This window comes from Bombina bombina, chromosome 8 (assembly GCF_027579735.1).
Source record: "Bombina bombina isolate aBomBom1 chromosome 8, aBomBom1.pri, whole genome shotgun sequence".
Taxonomy (NCBI): domain Eukaryota; kingdom Metazoa; phylum Chordata; class Amphibia; order Anura; family Bombinatoridae; genus Bombina; species Bombina bombina.
Window position 1 is genome coordinate 268,901,575 of NC_069506.1, and position 25,821 is coordinate 268,927,395.

A 25,821-nucleotide genomic window follows, 5' to 3' on the forward strand; every position below is an offset into this window, starting at 1 on the left:
ATATATATATATATATATATATATATATATATTTGTAATGTATATGCTTATGATCTGTGTATTTTAACCTTTGCTATACCAGTAGTTTATCAAGCAAGCACTGCCACTTTAACACAATTTTTTTAAAGTGCTCCCCACTGCTCCCTATTGCGCCCCGGGACACTGCTCGGTCTGCCCGCCCCTAGAAACGGCCCTGCTGGGCCCCGACATCATGGAGCTTATATTTGTTATGTAACTTTTAAACTGTGCAAAAAAAAAGCAAAAATTTAACTCTTCCCCTCTATATTATGAGAGCTAAACTGAAGTGCAAGGTACAGCTGGAATTAAAAGCTTAGGAGCCAACCCATTTTAGGTTTAGCACCCAGGATAGCGCTTGCTTATTGGTGGCTACATTTAGCAAACCAATAAGCAAGTGTAACCCAGGTTCTGAACCAAATTTGGGCCGGCTCTTAAGCTTTTTAAATAAAGATAGCAAGAGAACGAAGAAAAATTGATAATAGGAGTAAATTAGAAAGTTGCTTAAAATTGCATGCGCTATCTGAATCATTATAGAAAACATTTGGGTTTAGTGTCCCTTTAAGGTTAAATCAAAAGCCATTTTAACCAAATTAAACTGAACAGGCAGAACAAACACGTGTGTATTGCCAAACCTTTATTACAAAATTTCACCACACCTCACTCTCACAGCAGCACTGGTACATTTTGATTAAGCATTATGTTTTATTGGCAGTTTATCCCACAAATGGAAGAAAACCCCCAAGGATACCTAATCTTACTGTATTCTGTTGATAATCAAAACCTTTGGAACTTGTAGTGATCCCTGTTTAGCATGAGTTTAGCATTAGGGAAGAGTTTTCATGTCTCACATTAAAATAATTGTATGAAAGGCAGTAATTGTGAGTTAGTAAATATAGAATGCAGTGTTATAAATAGGGACTTAAACTAAGAATGCTTTACAACGAGGGCATATATACACAGTAAAATCAGGTGAATTAATATAAGGTAAAAGATAGAGCATAAATCAACAATGGACGATGGGAAAGGAATTTCATACAGTAAGTGAGATGTACGTGATTACATTTATAACCTTACTCATTCTTTTTAAAAAATAAAAACATCTATTTATTTATAAACTATATAAGGTCAGTATCCAGTGTTCAAAAGTGATCACACAAAAAATAGTCCAAATTCAAAATTCCTTAAAGTATTTGCAATTGACCCATGTAAACGGCTGTTTTTTACTTCCTTCCTCCAAGCACAAGTGTGATAACGAGTCCGATGAGCAGCAAAAACATGGCAACTGATAACAGAACTGTAATGACCACCATTCCACCACTGCGAGCCATTTTATCAGGAACTGTTTGGACTTAGGAAAAATGGGAAAAATGAAATTAGTATGCACCTCTGGACAATGTTGTATGTGCAGTACATGCAATATTACACAAGGTGTCAGTATGTTACATGTGAACATTTAAATGGAATAAAACCCAACTTTTTTCTGTCATGATGCAGATAAAGCTTGTATTTTAAACAACTTTCCAATTTACTTCCAATATCTTATTTGTTTTGTTCTCTTGACATCCTTTGTTAAAAAGGATACCTAAGAAGACTCATGAGGTGCGGAATGGTGACTGTACATACTGTATATGCCTCTTCTTATTGGCTAATCCAGTGCATTCAGCTAAATCACAGTAGTGCATTGGTGTTTCTCCAGCAAAGGATACCAAGAGAATGAAGCAAATTAAATAATAGAAGTAAATTGGAAAGTTATTTAAAATTGTATTTACTATCTGAATCATGAAAGGAAAAAAATGGGTTTCATATACTTTTAATGTTTTAATATCAACACCATGGTACATGTTACCAATGTGATGTGTTCCTTAAATTGTAGTAACTAATTTGTTACCCATGTGAAACAGTAACAACAAACAAACTTATGCTTATACACAGCCGTTTTGTATCAAATCAGCTTTATTTGTATACTCACGGTTTAATGGGACAAATTGTACAGCAGCACCGGTTGCTACGAGGTTATTTGTAGAGTCTTTAATATTATACTCAGCGCTGCAAAACACAGACAAGTGCTATATGTTATATCATAGTATGTTAGACAAATCAAGACATATAACATCTTTTCAGGTACCTTTTTTATCACTATTTATGTTACAGGAAAAGTAACTGATCTCAGATAATAAAGTACTGAGTGACATGAAAGGAAGAATACTCACAAAGGCAAAATCAAATCACAGCTGTGTTAGTTTAGTGCTAGCCTAGGTAACTATAGGAAAAACAAAGAATTAAAGGGATAGTCAACTCCAAAATGTTTATTGTTTATAAACTTTAAAAAGATAGATTATCCCTTTATTACCCATTCCCCAGTTTTGCATAACCAACCTTGTTATATTAATATACTTTTAACCTCTGTGATTACCTTGTATCTAAGCCTCTTTTGACAGCCCCCTGATCACATGACTATTTATTATCTATTGACTTGCATTTTAGCAAATTAGTGCAGTGTCATCCACAACCCACGGGCGTGAGCACAATGTTTTCTATATGGCCCACATGAACTTGCAGTCTCCTGTTGTTAAAAGCTAATAAAAAGCATGTGATAAGAGGCTGTCTGTAGTGGCTTAGAAACAGGCAGAAATTTAGAGGTTTAAATGTTATAAAGTAGATTAATATAACAATGTTAGTTGTGCAAAGCTGTGGAATGGGTAGTAAAGACATTATCTATCTTTTTAAACAATAACAATTTTGGTGTTTACTGTCCCTTTAAAGAGAAGTAAAAGACATACATACAATGTACCTTGGTCTCATAGTTACAACAAACTAAAAACCTTCTCAGTATAAGACATCCCAAAAAAATAAAAATGTAACTGTGCAAGCTGTGCATCTCTTTGTAGGTTTAGTGTATTTCAGTAAGAACTCTGATAAATAACTATTTAAAAAACTGTCTTAGAAGGGATTTAAAGCTATGAAACGCATCCTAGATTTAATAGATCCCCTAAACTAATTCTGCAGCTGTTCCTAATTGCATAAAGATTAGGGTTGCCACCTCAGCCATGTTTTCTTGGATACTTATGAGTTACACATGCTGCAGGGTGTGCAGGGAGGAACATGTATTGTGTTTCTGGACAACACTATATATATTCCACCCTGCAGCATGTGTAACTTATAAGTGTTATGTATTTTAAAGGACGGGTGGCAACCCTAATAAAGATGTCACATAGTGAAGTGGGCACTTGATTCATCTGAAACAGGTGGGAATGATCATAAACAAACTCTGTATTATTATTATTATTATCGGTTATTTGTAGAGCGCCAAAATATTCTGTATGCAATGATTTTCCCTAGAGAATTGTTTAGAAATAAACATAAAATCCCACATTTGTCTTTCATTATTCAGATAGAGAATATGATTGTAAAAAAGATTCAAATTGACTTCTATTATTGAATTTGCTTCTTTCTCATGTTATTCTTTGTTGAAGAGATACCTAGGTAGGTCGTGTGCACATGCCTGAGGCTACTACATGACAGAAAATAATACTGCTATATAGTGCTAATTTATAACATTTGTGCAAAACCGCTGCCATATAGTGTTCCAGACACGTGCACACTCCTGAGCTTACACCCCCTGCTTTTCAACAAAGGATAACAAGAAAATGAAGAAAATTTGATACTAAGTAACTTGGAAAGTTGTTTCAAATTGTATATTCTATCTGAATCATGAAAGAGAAATGATGGGGTTTTTGTCCCTTTAAAGGGACAGTCTACACCAAAATTGTTACTGTTTAAAAAGATAGATAACGCCTTTACTATTGATTCCCCAGCTTGCACAACCAACATTGTTAGATCAATGTACTTTATAACATTTCAACCTCTACATTTCTGCCTGTTTCTATGCCACTACATGCAGCTTCTTATCACATGCTTTTGTATTTGCTTTTCACAACAAGAGAGTGCTAGTTCATGTGTGACATATAAATAACATTGTGCTATCTCCTGTGGAGTTGTGCAGGAAGCAGCACTAATTGGCTGAAATGCAAGTCTGTATATAGCCCTAAGACACAGAGGTTTAGATACAAGGTAATCACAGAGGTAAAAAGTACATTAATAAAACTGTGTTGGTGATGCAGAACTGGGGAATGGGTAATAAAGGGATTATCTATCTTTTTAAACAATAAAACATTTATAGTAGACTGTCCCTTTAACTCCTGGTTGCTGCTAAATGTAATGTTATTTTACAAACCTTTAAACACAGGTGGCTCAGGGTAAATAGTTTTAAGGAAAGAAAGAATTGAATTGCCCAGAATATAAATGTGATGAAATAGCCACATAGGATTTTGGAAATTATGATATTGTGTCTACAGATAATATTAATTTAAAAAATGTAATAATCCATTCTAACTGCAGCAATAGCTAATGTGTTTAACGAATCACTGTTGATAGGAGATTTTCAGATGTTTGGAAAATGTCTAATGTTGTATTTTATCAACAAAAGGACAATAGAGAGAGCTTTGGTAAATATAGACCCATGATTTTGACGTTATTAGTGAGAAAATCAATTTAAACAATTTTAAAGGACAGAGGCATTGCCTTACATAAAGTCAAACAACATACAGGATCAAAGACAAGATTTTGTTTCTACAGGATTCTCTTTTTATATTTATGCAAATTGCTCTTGGGTCTCCCTAAGAGTAAAAGGGGAAACCAGACGTGGACTCCTTGCACACATGCCCTTAGAGAGATGTGACTGCACCTCACTGACGAGGCCCACAGAAGGCCGAAACGATCGTCTGGGGTTGTTGTTTCTCTTGTTCAGAGAATAATTGCCTGGTATTTCTGTGCTGGACTGTCATTGGGCAGGGTCAGACTGATATGCTACAGGATATTTTTTCTCTGTGAAGGGGCATAGTGTGCTAAAAGAGTATGCACCCTGAGTGGCACCCTAAAACGAACAGCCACATAAGTTTTTCCAGCTTTTGTTCTGTCTCAGCTGAGTGCATCTCTCTCTCTTTTTATGTTTCTACAGGAAGACCATGTAAGAGCAATCAGTAATTTAATATTAATTACATTATTAAAATTTAACAAAGCTGAGTATGAAAGCGTATTTCCCAAAACAAGGGGTAATGATCTCAAGAAGGGTAGTATAGTATTTTTTGTACAAACTTCTTTACAAAAAGTGTGATTGATTAATTTAATGGCACCTTGTCCCATGCACGTGCCAGGCTGCATAACAGTTAGAGTACCTGGTTTAAGATACTAAACACAATATTTTTCTCCAATGATTCATAAAGAGCATGCGATTTTAAGCAACTTTGTAATTTACTCCTATTATACATTTTTCTTCGTACTCTTGCTATCTTTATTTTAAAAAAAAGCAGGATTGTAAAGCTTAGGAGCCAACCCATTTTAGGTTCAGCACCCTGGATAGCTGAACTAATAAGCAAGTATAGCCCAGGTCTGAACCATAAAGGGTCCGGCCCCTAAGCTTTACATTCCTGCTTTTTAAATAAAGATAACAAGAAAATGAAGAAAATTGATAATAGGAGTAAATGAGAAAGTTGCTTAAAATTACCTGCTCTGTCTGAATAATTAAATAAAAAAATGGGTTTAGTATTCCTTTAAGTATTATACATTCTTGGTCAAATCCAATGCTATTGCTGCACATCAAGGGGTTTTGTAAATAATTAGATATATCCATGTCAATAAAAATACAAAAAATGAAGGCTGCATTAATGCTCTGATTGTTGACAAAGATTTCATTTAAACTCTTTACCCCATAAACATTTGTATAAAAAATAGGGTTGCACCGATACCATTTTTTTAAGACCGAGTACAAGTACCGATACTTTTTTCAAATACTCACCGATACCAATTACGGATAAAATTTTTTATGTCATGACAGTTTACCAAGCACAATACAGAATAATGATTTAAGATCGTTTCTTTATAATTATGAACTGTATCTCAAAAGACATTTTAAAATAATAAAACAATTTAAGGGGTGATTACTGGATGCAATTGGGTTGTAGGGTGCCTATATAACTCATCGATCTGACATTTGTACTTAAAGGGACAGTCAACACCCAGGAAAACTTTATCCCATACCTTAGATCCACAAAAAAAGATGCGCCTGCACCGCATCCCATATTCAATACCACTAACGTTATATGTCTAATCATTAAAAGCCCATACAGTTTTCAGCGGTAGATATGGCTGCCAAACTCCTCCCCCTCGTCCTCCATCCCCTTCTTTTTTTAATTCAATCCTCGTTCACAGGGATGCTGTTCTATTGCTAATGCGCATGCGCATTATAATTTTAGTCCGCTCGCTATTAGAAATAGAAAATGTCTCTGTGAAGGTGTGTAAAGAATCTAGCCGAGGATTTGATTCTGATTGGTGGATGACTTTAAGAAGAAGCCTCCTACGTAACAGTGGGGGGAGTTTGGCGACCATATCTACCTCTGAAAACTGTATGTTCTTTTGAAGATTAGAAGCATAACGTTAGTGGTATTGAAGATGGGATGCGGTGCAGGCGCATTTTTTTTGTGGATCTAAGGTTTGGGATAAAGTTTTTCTGGGTGTTGACAGTCCCTTTAATACAAAGTATTCTAATTTAATTCTGAAAATAATATTAGGGAAGGAGTATCCCAGTAATCCCCTTTGATAAAAATGGGGCATTTGCATTCTACTGACTCAACAGAAAATAGGGCTGGTCTTCATATTTTTCCAGGGCTGCTTTTTATTCCCAGTCCAGCCCTGGCTAAGGATGTTCCTCAGAGTACAGTATGTTTTGAGCATAATTGTGCAAGATGAGAACTAGCAGTATAACAGGCACTCTAGCAATTAGAATATTTTTTCAAAATTTAGTGGCAAATTCTTATTAAGTAACAGAAGCATCTCTGCATGTTCAGCTATAAGTCTGTTTCTGCTATCATTAAGGACGTTTGACGTTAAGCTGAACAGTCTTTCACTTTCACACTACGGCATGGGTCAGAAAGATATTTTTGCCCCATTAAATCTCAGTTTATTAACTGCCCAGTACTTCAGGGGTTTGTCTGAATGAGGTACAGTGATCTCTCCCAGGTAGGCTTCCAACTGTAAAGTAGCAGCTTTTGGGGCACTGCTCTGACGTACAATAATACAAATAACAGCAATTTGTATTGGCAGAACAGAAGTGAACAATTTTTAGTTAAGTCTCCACTCCAGCTTAAAATGAAATGGGAACATGCAGTTTGAAAAACGCCACAAGATGGCGTATGGGTAGGAATAGGAGGTATCGTATCGGTGCATTTGCACAAGAACAAGTACTCATACAAATACTTGGTATCTGCACCGATACCGATACTAGTATTGGTATCGGTGCAACCCTAAAAATTGCACTTATTTATGTAAAATGAAGAATTTCTGATTTGGCAGGTGTAATGCATTAAGCACTGATTGGTTTATAGACACTGTTTCAAGAATTATATATTTATGTGGTTAATTTATTGTTTTGGTATTATTTGTCGTATAGATTTTCTATGATATACAATCTTGTAATTCAGCTCTTATGTAAGTTGTACTGTTATAGTTCTAGTAGAAATTATCTTTAAAAAAAAAAAAAGTATTGATTAGTCACAGAATTTCACATTTTTAGTAAATCAAACATTTAAACTCAGATATTTCCCTTGTTTTATGAATGTATCTCTGTGAACTGTAAACCTGGGAACCCATAAAAACATAACCATTTGTATCATTTAAAAAAAAAGAAAAAGAAAGAAAATACCAGGTCTAAATAATGCTTTATGAGATGAGGATCATATTAAAGGGACAGTAAAGTCCAATTGAAACTTTCATGCTTTAAAGCATGCACAGTTAAACAATTAAATGTACTTCTATTAGTGAATGTGCTTTGTTCACTAGGTATCCTTTGTAATTGAAGAGTAAATCTGGTAAGGCTGATAGAAGTTTAGGAGTGAGCACATATCTTTAGCATTCTATGGCAGCAGTGTTTGTAACTATGTAGAACATTGCTATAAAACCTAGGTAGACTGATAGGAGCTTAGGAGCATACACATGTCTTTAGCATATAATGGCAGCAACATTTGTAACCATGTATAAGATTGCTATAAACAATGTTGCAAACACTGCTGCCAAAAGAATGCAGCTCACCTAGGATTACTCTTTAACAAAGGATACCAGGAGAACTAAGCAAACCCGATAACAGGAAATGGAAGTAAATTGGAAAAAAAAAAAAATTCCATGCTCTGTCTTATTTATTCAAGCTTAATTTTGACTTTGCTGTTTCTTTAATTTAAACGTAAAATGTTAAGGTAGGACTGGTACTCACGTATAGTTTCCTCCAGGCGATAGGTTTCTTATACGGTAGCCCACATTTCTGCTTAGCTGATTCCCAGAAATTGAATCGCTGGGTATAATAATATCCCTTCTTAAGCGGCACTGTGGTACTATGAACGTTTCTGCAGAAGACAAGTCACAAGTAAGATTAACGTGTTTGCAATATTTCAAGTAAGAACAATATGATATGAATGCAAAACCAAAACACTAGAACCAATGGCACTCTCCCTTATATCTATTTACAGCTAGGACCTATCTAAGCCTCTAATGTGTCATGGCTAATGTGTTATACAAGAGAGTGGTACTGTGATCCAATCCATTACCAATTCACAAGGGAAACCCTTATAGCGGTACACTGATGGATTCAAGGCTAGAATGACGAGTTAAAAGTTAACATTTATTAAATTGTTTAAAAATTGAGAATAAAATTTCCATTTGAACCCCGGAACAATTTAGCCATGTCTGATTGGAACTTAGACTCTCACATATCTCTTTTGATGCAGTAACAAGCATATTGCATGTGTAGGCTGACATGTATACAGTATGTTCTATCTTTGTGTTTGTGTGTGTGTATGCAAGTGTGTGTGTACATGTGTATATGTGTACAGGGAGTGCAGAATTATTAGGCAAGTTGTATTTTTGAGGATTAATTTTATTATTGAACAACAACCATGTTCTCAATGAACCCAAAAAACTCATTAATATCAAAGCTGAATATTTTTGGAAGTAGTTTTTAGTTTGTTTTTAGTTTTAGCTATTTTAGGGGGATATCTGTGTGTGCAGGTGACTATTACTGTGCATAATTATTAGGCAACTTAACAAAAAACAAATATATACCCATTGCAATTATTTATTTTTACCAGTGAAACCAATATAACATCTCAACATTCACAAATATACATTTCTGACATTCAAAAACAAAACAAAAACAAATCAGTGACCAATATAGCCACCTTTCTTTGCAAGGACACTCAAAAGGCTGCCATCCATGGATTCTGTCAGTGTTTTGATCTGTTCACCATCAACATTGCATGCAGCAGCAACCACAGCCTCCCAGACACTGTTCAGAGAGGTGTACTGTTTTCCCTCCTTGTAAATCTCACATTTGATGATGAACCACAGGTTCTCAATGGAGTTCAGATCAGGTGAACAAGGAGGCCATGTCATTAGATTTTCTTCTTTTATACCCTTTCTTGCCAGCCACGCTGTGGAGTACTTGGACGCGTGTGATGGAGCATTGTCCTGCATGAAAATCATGTTTTTCCTGAAGGATGCAGACTTCTTCCTGTACCACTGCTTGAAGAAGGTGTCTTCCAGAAACTGGCAGTAGGACTGGGAGTTGAGCTTGACTCCATCCTCAACCCGAAAATGCCTCACAAGCTCATCTTTGATGATACCAGCCCAAACCAGTACTCCACCTCCACCTTGCTGGCGTCTGAGTCGGACTGGAGCTCTCTGCCCTTTACCAATCCAGCCACGGGCCCATCAATCTGGCCCATCAAGACTCACTCTCATTTCATCAGTCCATAAAACCTTAGAAAAATCAGTCTTGAGATATTTCTTGGCCCAGTCTTGACGTTTCAGCTTGTGTGTCTTGTTCAGTGGTGGTCGTCTTTCAGCCTTTCTTACCTTGGCCATGTCTCTGAGTATTGCACACCTTGTGCTTTTGGGCACTCCAGTGATGTTACAGCTCTGAAATATGGCCAAACTGGTGGCAAGTGGCATCTTGGCAGCTGCACGCTTGACTTTTCTCAGTTCATGGGCAGTTATTTTGCGCCTTGGTTTTTCCACACGCTTCTTGCGACCCTGTTGACTATTTTGAATGAAACGCTTGATTGTTCGATGATCACGCTTCAGAAGCTTTGCAATTTTAAGAGTGCTGCATCCCTCTGCAAGATATCTCACTATTTTTGACTTTTCTGAGCCTGTTAAGTCCTTCTTTTGACCCATTTTGCCAAAGGAAAGGAAGTTGCCTAATAATTATGCACACCTGATATAGGGTGTTGATGTCATTAGACCACACCCCTTCTCATTACAGAGATGCACATCACCTAATATGCTTAATTGGTAGTAGGCTTTCGAGCCTATACAGCTTGGAGTAAGACAACATGCATAAAGAGGATGATGTGGTCAAAATACTCATTTGCCTAATAATTCTGCACTCCCTGTATGTGTACGTGTGTGATTACATGTGTGTGTATGTATGTAAGTGAGTGTGTATATGTGTATGTGTGTGTTTACATGTATGTGTGTGTGTATGTATGTGAGTGAGTGTATGTATGTGAGTGTGTGTGTACATGTGTATATGTGTATGTGTACATGTGTGATTACATGTGTGTGTATGTATGTGAGTGTGTATACATGTGTGTGTATGTATGTTAGTGTGTATATGTGTACGTGTGTGATTACATGTGTGTGTATGTATGTGAGTGTGTATACATGTGTGTGTATGTATGTGAGTGTGTGTGTATATGTGTATGTGTACATGTGTGATTACATGTGTGTGTATGTATGTAAGTGAGTGTGTATACATGTGTGTGTATGTATGTGAGTGAGTGTGTATATGTTTATGTGTGTGTTTACATGTATGTGAGTGTGTAACATGCAAAAGAGTTAATAAATTAAATTCCATACCGGTTAAAATGGTACTGCTGCTGTTCTTTACTATGAGTTCTGCAGTTTTTCCATCATATGTACATGGAGGAAAGGCAATTATCACAGTTGAAGTGAGTGGATTTATTACAAGGCCATCTGCTTTCGTTGTATTAAACGCTGCATGAAAAGAAAAGATTTTATACATGAATGTGAATAAAAAGCAATAGTCCATTACTAACATTCACAGGGAAACTCAATCGACTAATTATGAATAAGGTGATTTAATCAACTGTCACCCACCCCACCAAGATTACAGAGTCATAACATAATTTGGGGTCAGATCATTGGTAAAGTAACAACCATTGCCCCCCTAAGTCCTAACCCTTCTGTCTCTGCTTATTTTTGCTGTGTATTTATTATTGTGTTTGCCTCCTGTATATCTCTGTGGGATCTGGAACCTGTTGACATGTTACAAATAAAGATCATGATAATGAACTGTGTAGTTCAGAGCTCTCAAATGCCCCCCCAAACAAACAAGAAACTTCTTACTTGCGTATGAAGCTGCTCAGGTGTATAATAGTAATGAGCTGGAGCCAGACTTTTACTCAACGCTACATCATTAATCTCCACTCAGTCAAGAATATATGGATAAAAAAATATTTTAGGGGTAATAGGAGATACAAACTATTTAATTTTAGATTGGAGAAAGGAGAGAATGAAAAATGTGAGTTATGAGACACATAAAATTTTTGGGATTTTGCTAAAATGTCCTATTTATAATGAAACAGCTCTAAAATGTGCCTAACCCCTGCAAAGTGAATAAACACACAGTTAAAGTCATATCCAGAGCAGCAACGCCCTACTGGGCAAATTTTGTGAGCCAATGACAAGAGACAAATTTGTGTAGCCATCAGTTAGCAGCTAGCTCCCAGTACATCGCTGCTGCTTAACATATGTACATATGCTTTTCAACCAGCTATCTCCCAGTGGTACATTGCTGCTGCTGAGTATATGTACATATGCTTTTCATGTAAGGATACACAGAAATTAGTTTAAAAGTCCCTTTAAAGGGACATTATACACTAGATTTTTCTTTGCATACATGTTTTGTAGATGATCCATTTATATACAACTTTTGTTTTGTTTTTTTAAATGTACAGTTTTGCTTATTTTTAAATAACATTCAGGTAGATTACAAGTTTTGCGCTATAGAGGGTGTGAAACGAATGCAACAAAAGTTGCGTTATTTCACCCTCCGTAGCGCTGCCATTACACGTTTTGAAACAGCCGCTTTGTGCTTGCGATATGGTTGCGATGAACTCCATACCGCACAAAATACAAGCGCTGTTTTGATGTGCTTGTGCACGCTTTCCCCATAGACATCAATGGGAAGAGCGTGTTAGAAAAAAAACTAACACCTGCGATCGCGGAATGAAAAGCTCCTTAACGCAGCCCTATTTATGTCTATGGGGAAAAAAAGTTACGTTTAAACCTAACACCCTAACATAAACCCCACGTCTAAACACCCCTAACCTGATACCCCCAACATCGCCGACACCTACATAATGGTTTTATCCCCTAATCTGCCACTCCCGATATCGCCACCACTATACTAAAGTAATTAACCCCTATTCCCCCGCACCCCAACATCAGCCACACTATAATAAAGATATTAACCTCTATTCTGCCGCTCCCCGACATCGCTGCCACTAAATAAAGCTATTAACCCCTAAACCTCTGGCCTCCCACATCACTACCACTAAATAAACCTATTAACCCCTAAACCACCAGCCCCCCACATCGCAACAACCTAAATTAAACTATTAACCCCTAAACCTTACCCTAAACCTAATCCTAACCGTAACCCTAACCTTAACACCCCCTAACTTTAACAAAATTAAAATAGAGCTAAATTAAAGTTACAATTATTAACTAAATAATACCTATTTAAAACTAAATACTGTATATACTTACCAGTGAAATATAACCTAAACTAGCTACAATATAACAAATAATTTATATTATCCCAGGACATACTTGAAAACGAGAGAAATCTCAATGTATCCTTCCTGGTAAAATATTTTATAAATAAATAAATAAATAAATATTGTAGCTAGCTTAGGTTTTATTTTTATTTCACAAGTAAGTTTGTATTTATTTTAACTAGGTAGACTAGTTAGTAAATAGTTATTAACTATCTACTAACTACCTAATTAAAATAAATACAAACTTACCTTTGAAATAAAACCTAAGCTGCTTTACACTAAAACCTAACATTACAAAAAAAAAAAAAAACCTACCATTACAAAAAATAACAAACGAAATGATCAAAAACAATAAAAATTATTCCTATTCTAATACCCTTTAAAAAAAACAAAAAAAACCCACCCCAAAATAAAAAACCCTAATCTATAATAAAGTACCAAGGGCCCTTAAAAGGGCCTTTTGTAGGGCATTGTCCTAAAGATAACAGCTCTTTTCTTACAAAAGAAAAACAACCCCCCCTAACAGTATACAAACCCCCACCCCCCAAACCCACAAAATAAAAATAAAGTAAAACCTAATCTACCCATTGCCCGGAAAAGGGCCTTTGTATGGGCATTGCCCTTAAAAGGGCATTCAGCTCTTTTGCTGCCCATTAAAAATAAAAAATGGCTATTCTAAAAAGAAAAACCCACCCCAAAACGAAAAAAAAAAAACATTACACAAAATAAACGAATTATCCAAAACAATAAAAAATATTCCTATTCTAATACCCATTTTAAAAAATAAAAAAAAAAACACCCCAAAATTAATGAAACCTAATCTATAATAAACTACCAATAGCCCTTAAAAGGGCCTTTTGTAGGGCATTGCCCCTAAAGAAATCAGCTCTTTTTCAAAACAAAAATACAAAGACCCACTAACATTACAAACCCCCACCCCCCCCAACCCACAATATAACAAAAAATATCTAAAAAAACCTAATCTACCCATTGCCCTGAAAAGGGCATTTGTATGGGCATTGCTCTTAAAAGGACATTTAGCTCTTTTTCTTGCCCTTAAAAGGGCATTTAGCTCTTTTAAGAAATACCCAACCTCTAATCTTAAAAAAAAACCACCAGAAAAAACCTTAAAAAAACCTAACACCAAACCCTCTTAAGATACTCACAGTTGCTGAAGTCCGGCTTGAAGGATCTTCATCCCGGCGGCTCCATCTTCATCCAGGCGGCTCCATCTTCATCCAGGCAGCTCCATCTTTATCCAGGCGGCGTCTTCTATCATCCTGAAGTCTGGAAATTCAAATCAGCCAATAGGATGAGAGCTACGGAAATCCTATTGGCTGTTCAAAACAGCCAATAGGATGAGAGCTTCTGAAATTCTATTGGCTGTTCAAATTAGCTAATAGAATTTCAGTAGCTCTCATCCTATTGGCTGATTTAAATTATTTCCAAAATCAAATCAGCCAATAGGAATGCAAGGGACACCATTATGAAAAGGCTCCCTTGCATTGAAGATTCAGTATATGGCAGCGACCGTATGAAGAGGATGCTCCACGCCGGGTGTCTTCAGGATGGACCTGCTCCGCGCCCCCGGGGTGAAGATAGAAGATGCCGCCTGGATGAAGATAGAAGCCGCCGCCTGGATGAAGACTTCTCGCCACCTGAATGTCCGGACTTAAGAAACTAAGTGGATCTTTGGGGGTTAGTGTTAGGATTTTTTAAACTTTTTGGGGTGTTTTTTTTTTTTTTTAGTTTAGGTTTTGGGCTTTTCTTAAAAGAGCTAAATGCCCTTTTCAGGGCAATGCAAAAGAGCTAAATGCCCTTTTAAGGGCAATGCCCATACAAATGCTCTTTTCAGGGCAATGGGTAGCTTAGGCTTTTGTTAGAGTTAGGTTTATTATTTTAGGGGGTTGGTTGAGTAGTGGGTTTTACTGTTGGGGTTTTTTTTGTGTTTTTTTACAGGTAAAAGAGCTGTTTAGTGTACTTTGTAACACTTTAGTTATGAGTTTTATTTAACAGGTTTGTTGCATCAAACTCATAACTACTGCTCTCAGATGGCGGTACGGATCTTGCGTTATAGGGTGTAACGCCAGCTTTTTAGCCTCACCGCAAAACTCGTAATGGTTGCTCTATGGAAGTGCCATGAAAAAACGTCATTTTTACGAGTGCGGGACTGACGTTGCGTTACAGGCTAAAAGGCTTACCGTACAGGTAATGGCTGCGTTGCTGTTTTAACACTGAAATTTTTCAGCGTTAAAACATGAACGCACAACTCGTAATCTACCTGACTGTGCTGATTTTCAGACTCCTGACCAAGCCCTAAAGTTTTAGGAGAATACTGATGTATACTATTACCTACTCCAGCTTGCTCCTGTTTGTGTAAAGAGTCTTTTCATATGCAGAGGAAGGGGGAGGGGGGGAGTTTGTGCTTTTTATTTGCTATAGAACCACTACTTGCAGTGGCTGTTTGAGCTAATCCTTTCAACAGAGCTAAACTGGTAGCTTTTAAGTAAGTTTTTAAACGGTTTTATACTGGATTTTTAGATCAGTGTCTGTGCATATTATTCTTTATAGTAGTGTCTATTACATGCAGTTAAAGAAAAAACATAATTTATGCTTACCTGATAAATTCCTTTCTTCTGTTGTGTGATCAGTCCACGGGTCATCATTACTTCTGGGATATAACTCCTCCCCAACAGGAAATGCAAGAGGATTCACCCAGCAGAGCTGCATATAGCTCCTCCCCTCTACGTCAGTCCCAGTCATTCGACCAAGAATCAACGAGAAAGGAGTAACCAAGGGTGAAGTGGTGACTGGAGTATAATTTAAAAGATATTTACCTGCCTTAAAAACAGGGCGGGCCGTGGACTGATCACACAACAGAAGAAAGGAATTTATCAGGTAAGCATAAATTATGTTTTCTTCTGTTATGTGTGATCAGTCCACGGGTCATCATTACTTCTGGGATACCAATACCAAAGCAAAAGTACACGGATGACGGGAGGGATAGGCAGGCTCATTATACAGAAGGAACCACTGCCTGAAGAACCTTTCTCCCAAAAATAGCCTCCGAAGAAGCAAAAGTGTCAAATTTGTAAAATTTGGAAAAAGTATGAAGCGAAGACCAAGTTGCAGCCTTGCAAATCTGTTCAACAGAGGCCTCATTCTTAAAGGCCCAAGTGGAAGCCACAGCTCTAGTGGAGTGAGCTGTAATTCTTCCAGGAGGCTGCTGTCCAGCAGTCTCATAGGCTAAACGTATTATGCTACGAAGCCAAAAAGAGAGAGAGGTAGCAGAAGCTTTTTGACCTCTCCTCTGTCCAGAATAAACGACAAACAGGGAAGAAGTTTGGCGAAAATCTTTAGTTGCCTGCAAGTAGAACTTGAGGGCACGAACTACATCCAGATTGTGTAGAAGACGTTCCTTCTTTGAAGAAGGATTTGGACACAAGGATGGAACAACAATCTCTTGATTGATATTCCTGTTAGTGACTACCTTAGGTAAGAACCCAGGTTTAGTACGCAGAACTACCTTGTCTGAGTGAAAAATCAGATAAGGAGAATCACAATGTAATGCTGATAACTCAGAGACTCTTCGAGCCGAGGAAATAGCCATTAAAAACAGAACTTTCCAAGATAACAATTTTATATCAATGGAATGAAGGGGTTCAAACGGAACACCCTGTAAAACGTTAAGAACTAAGTTTAAACTCCATGGCGGAGCAACAGCTTTAAACACAGGCTTGATCCTAGCTAAAGCCTGACAAAAGGCCTGGACGTCTGGATTTTCTGACAGACGCCTGTGTAACAAGATGGACAGAGCTGAAATCTGTCCCTTTAATGAACTAGCTGATAAACCCTTTTCTAAACCTTCTTGTAGAAAGGACAATATCCTAGGGATCCTAACCTTACTCCAGGAGTAACGTTTGGATTCGCACCAGTATAGGTATTTACGCCATATTTTATGGTAAATCTTTCTGGTAACAGGCTTCCTAGCCTGTATCAGGGTATCAATAACCGACTCAGAAAAACCACGTTTTGATAAAATCAAGCGTTCAATTTCCAAACAGTCAGTCTCAGAGAAGTTAGATTTTGATGTTTGAATGGACCTTGTATCAGAAGGTCCTGTCTTAGAGGTAGAGACCAAGGCGGACAGGATGACATGTCCACTAGATCTGCATACCAAGTCCTGCGTGGCCATGCAGGCGCTATTAGAATCACTGATGCTCTCTCCTGTTTGATTTTGGCAATCAATCGAGGAAGCAGCGGGAAGGGTGGAAACACATAAGCCATCCCGAATTTCCAAGGTGCTGTCAAAGCATCTATCAGAACCGCTCCCGGATCCCTGGATCTGGACCCGCAGTGAGGAAGTTTGGCGTTCTGGCGAGACGCCATGAGATCTATCTCTGGTTTGCCCCAACGTCGAAGTATTTGGGCAAAGACCTCCGGATGAAGTTCCCACTCTCCCGGATGAAAAGTCTGGCGACTCAAGAAATCCGCCTCCCAGTTCTCCACTCCCGGGATGTGGATTGCTGATAGGTGGCAAGAGTGAGACTCTGCCCAGCGAATTATCTTTGATACTTCCATCATTGCTAGGGAGCTTCTTGTCCCTCCCTGATGGTTGATGTAAGCTACAGTCGTGATATTGTCCGACTGAAACCTGATGAACCCCCGAGTTGTTAATTGGGGCCAAGCCAGAAGGGCATTGAGAACTGCTCTCAATTCCAGAATGTTTATTGGAAGGAGACTCTCCTCCTGATTCCATAATCCCTGAGCCTTCAGAGAATTCCAGACAGCGCCCCAACCTAGTAGGCTGGCGTCTGTTGTTACAATTGTCCAGTCTGGCCTGCTGAATGGCATCCCCCTGGACAGGTGTGGCCGATAAAGCCACCATAGAAGAGAATTTCTGGTCTCTTGATTCAGATTCAGAGTAGGGGACAAATCTGAGTAATCCCCATTCCACTGACTTAGCATGCACAATTGCAGTGGTCTGAGGTGTAGGCGTGCAAAAGGTACTATGTCCATTGCCGCTACCATTAAGCCGATCACCTCCATGCATTGAGCTACTGACGGGTGTTGAATGGAATGAAGGACACGGCATGCATCTTGAAGCCTTGTTAACCTGTCTTCTGTCAGGTAAATCTTCATTTCTACAGAATCTATAAGAGTCCCCAAGAATGGAACTCTTGTGAGAGGAAAAAGAGAACTCTTCTTTTCGTTCACTTTCCATCCATGCGACCTTAGAAATGCCAGAACTAACTCTGTATGAGACTTGGCAGTTTGAAAGCTTGAAGCTTGTATTAGAATGTCGTCTAGGTACGGAGCTACCGAAATCCCTCGCGGTCTTAGTACCGCCAGAAGGGCACCCAGAACCTTTGTGAAGATTCTTGGGGCCGTAGCCAATCCGAATGGAAGAGCTACAAACTGGTAGTGCCTGTCTAGGAAGGCAAACCGTAGATACCGGTAATGATCTTTGTGAATCGGTATGTGAAGGTAAGCATCTTTTAAATCCACTGTGGTCATGTACTGACCCTTTTGGATCATGGGTAAGATTGTCCGAATAGATTCCATTTTGAACGATGGAACTCTTAGGAATTTGTTTAGAATCTTTAAATCTAAGATTGGCCTGAAAGTTCCCTCTTTTTTGGGAACCACAAACAGGTTTGAGTAGAACCCTTGTCCTTGTTCCGACCGCGGAACCGGATGGATCACTCCCATTAATAACAGATCTTGTACACAGCGTAGAAACGCTTCTTTCTTTATCTGGTTTGTTGACAACCTTGACAGATGAAATCTCCCTCTTGGGGGAGATAATTTGAAGTCTAGAAGGTATCCCTGAGATATGATCTCTAGCGCCCAGGGATCCTGAACATCTCTTGCCCAGGCCTGGGCGAAGAGAGAAAGTCTGCCCCCCACTAGATCCGGTCCCGGATCGGGGGCTCTCGGTTCATGCTGTCTTTGGGGCAGCAGCAGGTTTCCTGGCCTGTTTGCCCTTGTTCCAGGACTGGTTAGGCTTCCAGCCTTGCCTGTAACGAGCAACAGCTCCTTCCTGTTTTGGTGCAGTGGAGGTTGATGCTGCTCCTGTTTTGAAATTCCGAAAGGGACGAAAATTAGACTGTCTAGCCTTAGCTTTGGCTTTGTCTTGAGGTAGGGCGTGGCCCTTACCTCCTGTAATGTCAGCGATAATTTCTTTCAAACCGGGCCCAAATAAAGACTGCCCCTTGAAAGGTATATTAAGTAATTTGGACTTAGAAGTAACATCAGCTGACCAGGATTTTAGCCACAGCGCCCTACGTGCCTGTATGGCGAATCCTGAGTTCTTAGCCGTAAGTTTGGTTAAATGTACTACGGCCTCCGAAATGAATGAATTAGCTAGTTTAAGGACTCTAAGCCTGTCCATAATGTCGTCTAGCGTAGATGAACTAAGGTTCTCTTCCAGAGACTCAATCCAAAATGCTGCCGCAGCCGTAATCGGCGCGATACATGCAAGGGGTTGCAATATAAAACCTTGTTGAACAAACATTTTCTTAAGGTAACCCTCTAATTTTTTATCCATTGGATCTGAAAAAGCACAGCTATCCTCCACCGGGATAGTGGTACGCTTAGCTAAAGTAGAAACTGCTCCCTCCACCTTAGGGACCGTTTGCCATAAGTCCCGAGTGGTGGCGTCTATTGGAAACATCTTTCTAAATATTGGAGGGGGTGAGAACGGCACACCGGGTCTATCCCACTCCTTAGTAACAATTTCAGTTAATCTCTTAGGTATAGGAAAAACGTCAGTACTCGCCGGTACCGCAAAGTATTTATCCAACCTACACAGTTTCTCTGGTATTGCAACGGTGTTACAATCATTGAGAGCTGCTAAGACCTCTCCTAGTAATACACGGAGGTTCTCCAATTTAAATTTAAAATTTGAAATATCTGAATCCAATCTGTTTGGATCAGAACCGTCACCCACAGAATGAAGCTCTCCGTCCTCATGCTCTGCAAGCTGTGACGCAGTATCAGACATGGCCCTAGTATTGTCAGCGCACTCTGTTCTCACCCCAGAGTGATCACGCTTGCCTCTTAGTTCTGGTAATTTAGACAAAACTTCAGTCATAACAGTAGCCATATCATGTAATGTTATCTGTAATGGCCGCCCAGATGTACTAGGCGCCATAATATCACGCACCTCCCGGGCGGGAGATGCAGGTACTGCCGCGTGAGGCGAGTTAGTCGGCATAACTCTCCCCTCGCAGTTTGGTGAAATTTGTTCACATTGTACAGATTGACTTTTATTTAAAGTAGCATCAATACAGTTAGTACATAAATTTCTATTGGGCTCCACCTTGGCATTGGAACAAATGACACAGATATCTTCCTCTGAGTCAGACATGTTTAACACACTAGCAATAACTTGCAACCTGGTTATAATCTTTTTTAGCAAAAACGTACTGTGCCTCAAAGAGGTACTAAACGATTAAATGACAGTTGAGATAATGAACTGAAAAAACAGTTATAGCATCAAACTTTAAAACAACACAACTTTTAGCAAAGGTTTGTTCCCATTAGTAAAATAACAATAATTAAATTTGACATAAAAATTACAGATTATTCACAGTCAATATAAAATTCTCACAGCTCTGCTGAGAGAATATACCTCCCTCTAAAGAAGTTTGAAGACCCCTGAGATCTGTCAGAGATGAACCGGATCATGCAGGAATATAAGAGTAGCTGACTGGAAATTTTTGATGCGTAGCAAAGAGCGCCAAAAACGGACCCTCCCTCTCATACACAGCAGTGAAGAGAAACGAAACTGTCACAATTAAAAGCAAACAACTGCCAAGTGGAAAATAATGCCCAGATATTTATTCACTCAGTACCTCAGCAATGTAAACGATTCTACATTCCAGCAAAAACGTTTAACATGATAAATACTTATTAAAATGATTAGTGACCTTTAACAGAGTAGTTCCGGTGAAATACCATCCCCAGAATACTGAAGTGTATACATACATGTCATTATAACGGTATGGCAGGATTTTCTCATCAATTCCATTCAGAAAATAAAAACTGCTACATACCTCAATGCAGATTCATCTGCCCGCTGTCCCCTGATCTGAAGCTTTTACCTCCCTCAGATGGCCGAGAACAGCAATATGATCTTAACTACTCCGGTTAAAATCATAGTAAAAAAACTCTGGTAGATTCTTCTTCAAACTCTGCCAGAGAAGTAATAACACGCTCCGGTGCTATTGTAAAATAACAAACTTTTGATTGAAGTCATAAAAACTAAGTATAATCACCATAGTCCTCTCACACATCCTATCTAGTCGTTGGGTGCAAGAGAATGACTGGGACTGACGTAGAGGGGAGGAGCTATATGCAGCTCTGCTGGGTGAATCCTCTTGCATTTCCTGTTGGGGAGGAGTTATATCCCAGAAGTAATGATGACCCGTGGACTGATCACACATAACAGAAGAAATTGGTGTATACTGTCCCTTTAAGTTGAAAACCACTGCCCTACAAGTCATGTGATCACTGCAATAAGATTATGTAGCTGATTAGGTTCAAGGGATCTGTAGAACAAGACACAGCTATATCTTAGCTTTTATCACCCTTACAATTTCACTAACACAAAAACCCTCATTTAAAAAAGTGTAATTCTCTTTTTACATAATGGGCCCCTGTAGCTAGAAATTTGTGGAACACAATTAGGAGCTCAACTGCGCTAAACTGGGGACTTTCCAAACAAACTCCACCCAGATTGTCTATACTCTGCCCCAGAGGTCACCGAGATGCTTGCCTTTTTCCAACCCTTTACATCTGGCCTCATATTATGTTGTTTTTTAATGATTAGTTTTTTAAGTTTATTTTAAGGTGTCAACATTGTAGGCAATATAATATTCATGAATGTGTTTAATTCCCTTTTCTTTCAAAATTAACTATCCCTTTAATTCTTTGAGTGTATTTTGTACATAAAAACTAATGAAATCTTTAGATTTTTGCTCTGAAATATTACATTACAGTTTGCTATTATTTACATTATATTATTTTTATCTCACATTTTTCAAGACCAGACTCTGTTGTTAGTCTTTGTATTTTATTTCTCAATTGATTTTTCAATATATTTGAATATCAAAAATACATCAAAATGACATTTTACTTTTAGGTAATCCAAATATATGGCTAAATGTAAAACCCATTTCTAAAGCCTTGAATCCTACTATACTGATATACGGTATATGTAAATTCAATAGCAGCATGCAGTTCACTGTAAAATAGTTTTTCCTTTATTGTGTTCCTCAGGATTTGGTATATACAAAATGTATGAGAAATTGATCATTCATGCTTCTTTTTGCAAAATAAATAGCTGGAATTGCTTGTTTAAAGGGACACTAAGCCCATTTTTTCCTTTAATGATTCAGATAGAGCATGCAATTTTAAGCAACTTTCTAATGTACTATTATCAATTTGTCATCGTTCTCTTACTTTCTTTATTTAAAAAGCAGGAATGTGATGCCTAGGAGCGGGCCCATTTTTGGTTGAGAACCTGGGTTATGCTTGCTTATTGGTGGCTAAATGTCAGCCACCAATAAGCAAACACTACCCATGGTGCTGAACCTAAAATGGGCTGGCTGCTAAGATTTACATTCCTGCTTTTTAAATAAACATAACAAGAGAACATAGAAAAATTGATAATAGGAGTAAATTAGAAAGTTACTAAAAAAGTCATGCTCTATCTGAATCTTGAAAGAAAAATGTGGGTTTAGTATCCCTTTAAAAAAAGCCCATCAAAATAGGGTATGCTTGCAGACAGATCAGATCTTATCTTATCACTCAAATGCTTATTTTTCTTATCTATGTCTCTGTACAATACTTAGAAAGAACAATTAAAAAGTAACATTTAGTGTTTTATCTCTTCCACCTCCCACTGGGAGTGTAATTTCTTCTGCTGGCTGTGTTTACACAGTTTGTCAATAGCCTATACCTAGGTATAGAAACTGTCAGTATTGTTAGGGATATTACAGGCTAAATCAGCTATTTTACATGCCAATATAAAAGCTAAGTAACTATTTGTAAACAATTTCATACACTCCAGCAGCGAAAATGGATCATTGTGAACAAATTAAAGGGGGACGTTTTTGTGTGTGTTTAAGGTGGGCTACTGTAACACTGTCTAAAAAATGACTTGATTGCCTCTGCTTATGTGGGATTGATTAGTCTTTTGAGCTGTATTTCCATACTGTGGGACTGGCAGTGGCAGATCTAGGTGGTGTTGGAGATGGCTATGCACCACAATCATTATCACAGAACCCCCATTTCCCAAACTATAAATAATATCTATATATTAGCATGGCTTTTTTACATGTTATCTGCTCTGCCAAAGGCAAGGAGAGAGTTAAATTGGAAATAAGGATGTAAGTAAAAACAGCATGCACCAGTTGCAGAAAATATAACCCCCACCCAAGTATCATCCTCCTCCCTTTATACATAGCTCAGTGGCAACATTAGTTAACCCCACTCCCAGTGCCTAGATCAAAGCTTTCTGTATAATGAGTTGTGATATGACAACAGGGCATTGGGTTGACAACAGGGCATTGGAGTGACAACAGGTGGCACCCTTATGATACTGCCAACATCAAGAAATGGTTCTAATTATAAAACAAAATATGTGGAGAGTCTAACAAAGAGTACCATAAAGTTCCATACAAAGAACTGAGGGTGGTATTAGAGTTTATACTACTTGTGTCCCTTTCTCTCTATTTACCTTTCTTTTAGTTGTGGTTAGAATAAAAGACATGAAAACAAGAATTAACCGTGCAAAGTGATGGATACCTTTGAGAACTGGGGGTTCTACAATGATGTTTGTGGTACACCCCCCTATGGCAGTACATAAAACATAGAGCAAGGAGAGAAGAATAAAATAAACAAACTGACATAAACTGTTACTTATAAATAAACCACAGATACTCACTACTGATGCAAAGAAATCATTTGATAGCAAGCACCCCTAAATTGCACATGAAATCTCCCACAGCTATGCCCCCCTAAACTTACTATCAACGGCAGAGGTGGTGGAGATGAGAAGCAGCGCGGTGATGAATCCTAGGACATGCATGGTGACACCAAATGTGACTACACAAGTCTATGTCTGCATACACAATAACTGATTCACATTTACTTGTCCCACAGGTAAGCTCCCACCTTCCATCCATCACAGCTAAGTGACCAATCACAGTAAAAGAGGTAGAGGAATGTGGATATTCTGGATATTCATCTCTGTATCTCATACCACTCCTTTACCCCATACATAGCGTGACCCCTGCAGCAGCCACCTTGCACATATCCTGCAGCCTTAGGTATTGTAGCACTCTCTTACACCACTACATATACAAATAGCATATATATATATATATTTATATATATATATATATATATATATATATATATATATATATATATATATATACATACACACACACACACACACACACACACATATATATATATATATATATATATATATATATATATATATATATATATATATATATATATATATATATATATATATTATATTATATTATATTTATCAGCCTTAAAGTGCAAATAAATTAAAACTTAACTTGAAAAGGTTAGGTAGACCTGAAATGTATACAAAGTACTGATGCAACAGCAGTACCAGTGTCCTCCATTTCACACACTGATACAGTACATCATGACATGAACATATAGCACAGGTAGCAGCAGTGCCAGCATCACCCTTACACACTGATACACCATGACATGTATACACAGCACAGGTGCAGCACAGACAGCAGCAGTGCCAGCCTCACCCTCACACACTTATACACCATGACATGTATACACAGCACAGACAGCAGCAGTGCCAGCCTCCCCCTCACACACTGATACACCATGACATGTATATACAGCACACGTACAGCACACACAGCAGCAGTGCCATCCTCCCTCTCACACACTGATACACCATGACATGTATACACAGCACAAGTGGCTCCTGTAAGCGGTGCAAAGCTTAGCTGGAGGGAGCTTTGACCGCGGAGCACAATGTAGGCTGAGGTTGAGAGGAAGTGGGGGAGGAGCTGCAAGGTGATAAAGCCTTGCGGTTGAGCGGGAAAGCCAGCAGTTGTTGTTAGTAAAAGTTGGTGAAGCATCTGCCGGCTGAAGGAGGCTGCAGAATCGAAGGGACCTACCTGGCTATCTGAGCAGGTCCAAGCATTGCTGGGGGCTCCGGTAGAGGCTGTGGCGGTGCAGGAGCGGTCGGTTCCCAGGAAGAGGTCCACCAGGCAATCCAGGCCTCCATCGCGTCTCAGCCCTGAGGTCAGCAGGAGGGCGTCGTCGACAAGGAGATCCGGTCCGGTTCCGGTTAGGAGGAGTGCGGAGGCAGCGGTATTGGCGGGTCCGGCGGGTGTGGGTCCAGTGCCGATGACGTCATCACCCGGTGTGAGCGGCAGTGATCCGGAGCGGAGGTCCGTTGCTGGCCTGGCCACTAAATCTGGAGGTAGGGGTAAGGTGGCTCACGGCCTGGCAGGGCCTGATCTGGGGGGAGAGGGGCCTTCTGGGAGGTGCCGTGACGGACAGGGTGGCTCCCTGGTTCCTGGTAGTGGGGAAGCAGTGAGCAGTGGTAGTGAGGGAGAGGAGGGACTGGCCACGACAGCATTGGTGGTTGGTGGTCCCAAGGTCAGGCAGAGTGAGTTAGGCCTGGGTTCTCTCCAGCTTAGTCCTAGGTGTCCTAGCCAGTTTAGTGGGGGTGATGTGAGTTGGGCAGTGAGGTCACAAGGGGGGGGGGGCTTGTTGATCTGGAGTATGGGTCTGGGGAGGAATGTGAGGAGTTGGAGCTGGGCCCTGGGGAGATGGACTTATTTTTAAACTCCTCTGATGAGGAGTGTGT

The 25,821-nt window shown here is 38.9% G+C and overlaps 1 protein-coding gene across 1 annotated transcript; it reads right to left on the minus strand.

The window, feature by feature from the left end:
* Positions 1-637: 637 nt before the first annotated feature.
* Positions 638-24,122, minus strand: UPK2 (uroplakin 2). Its single transcript, XM_053691306.1, has 5 exons — positions 23,964-24,122; positions 10,981-11,118; positions 8,339-8,468; positions 1,988-2,064; positions 638-1,366 (listed from the first exon to the last, which is right to left on the minus strand). Exons 1-5 carry the CDS (start codon positions 24,022-24,024, stop codon positions 1,239-1,241), a joined length of 534 nt encoding a protein of 177 aa, XP_053547281.1. The 5' UTR covers positions 24,025-24,122; the 3' UTR covers positions 638-1,238.
* Positions 24,123-25,821: the final 1,699 nt, after the last annotated feature.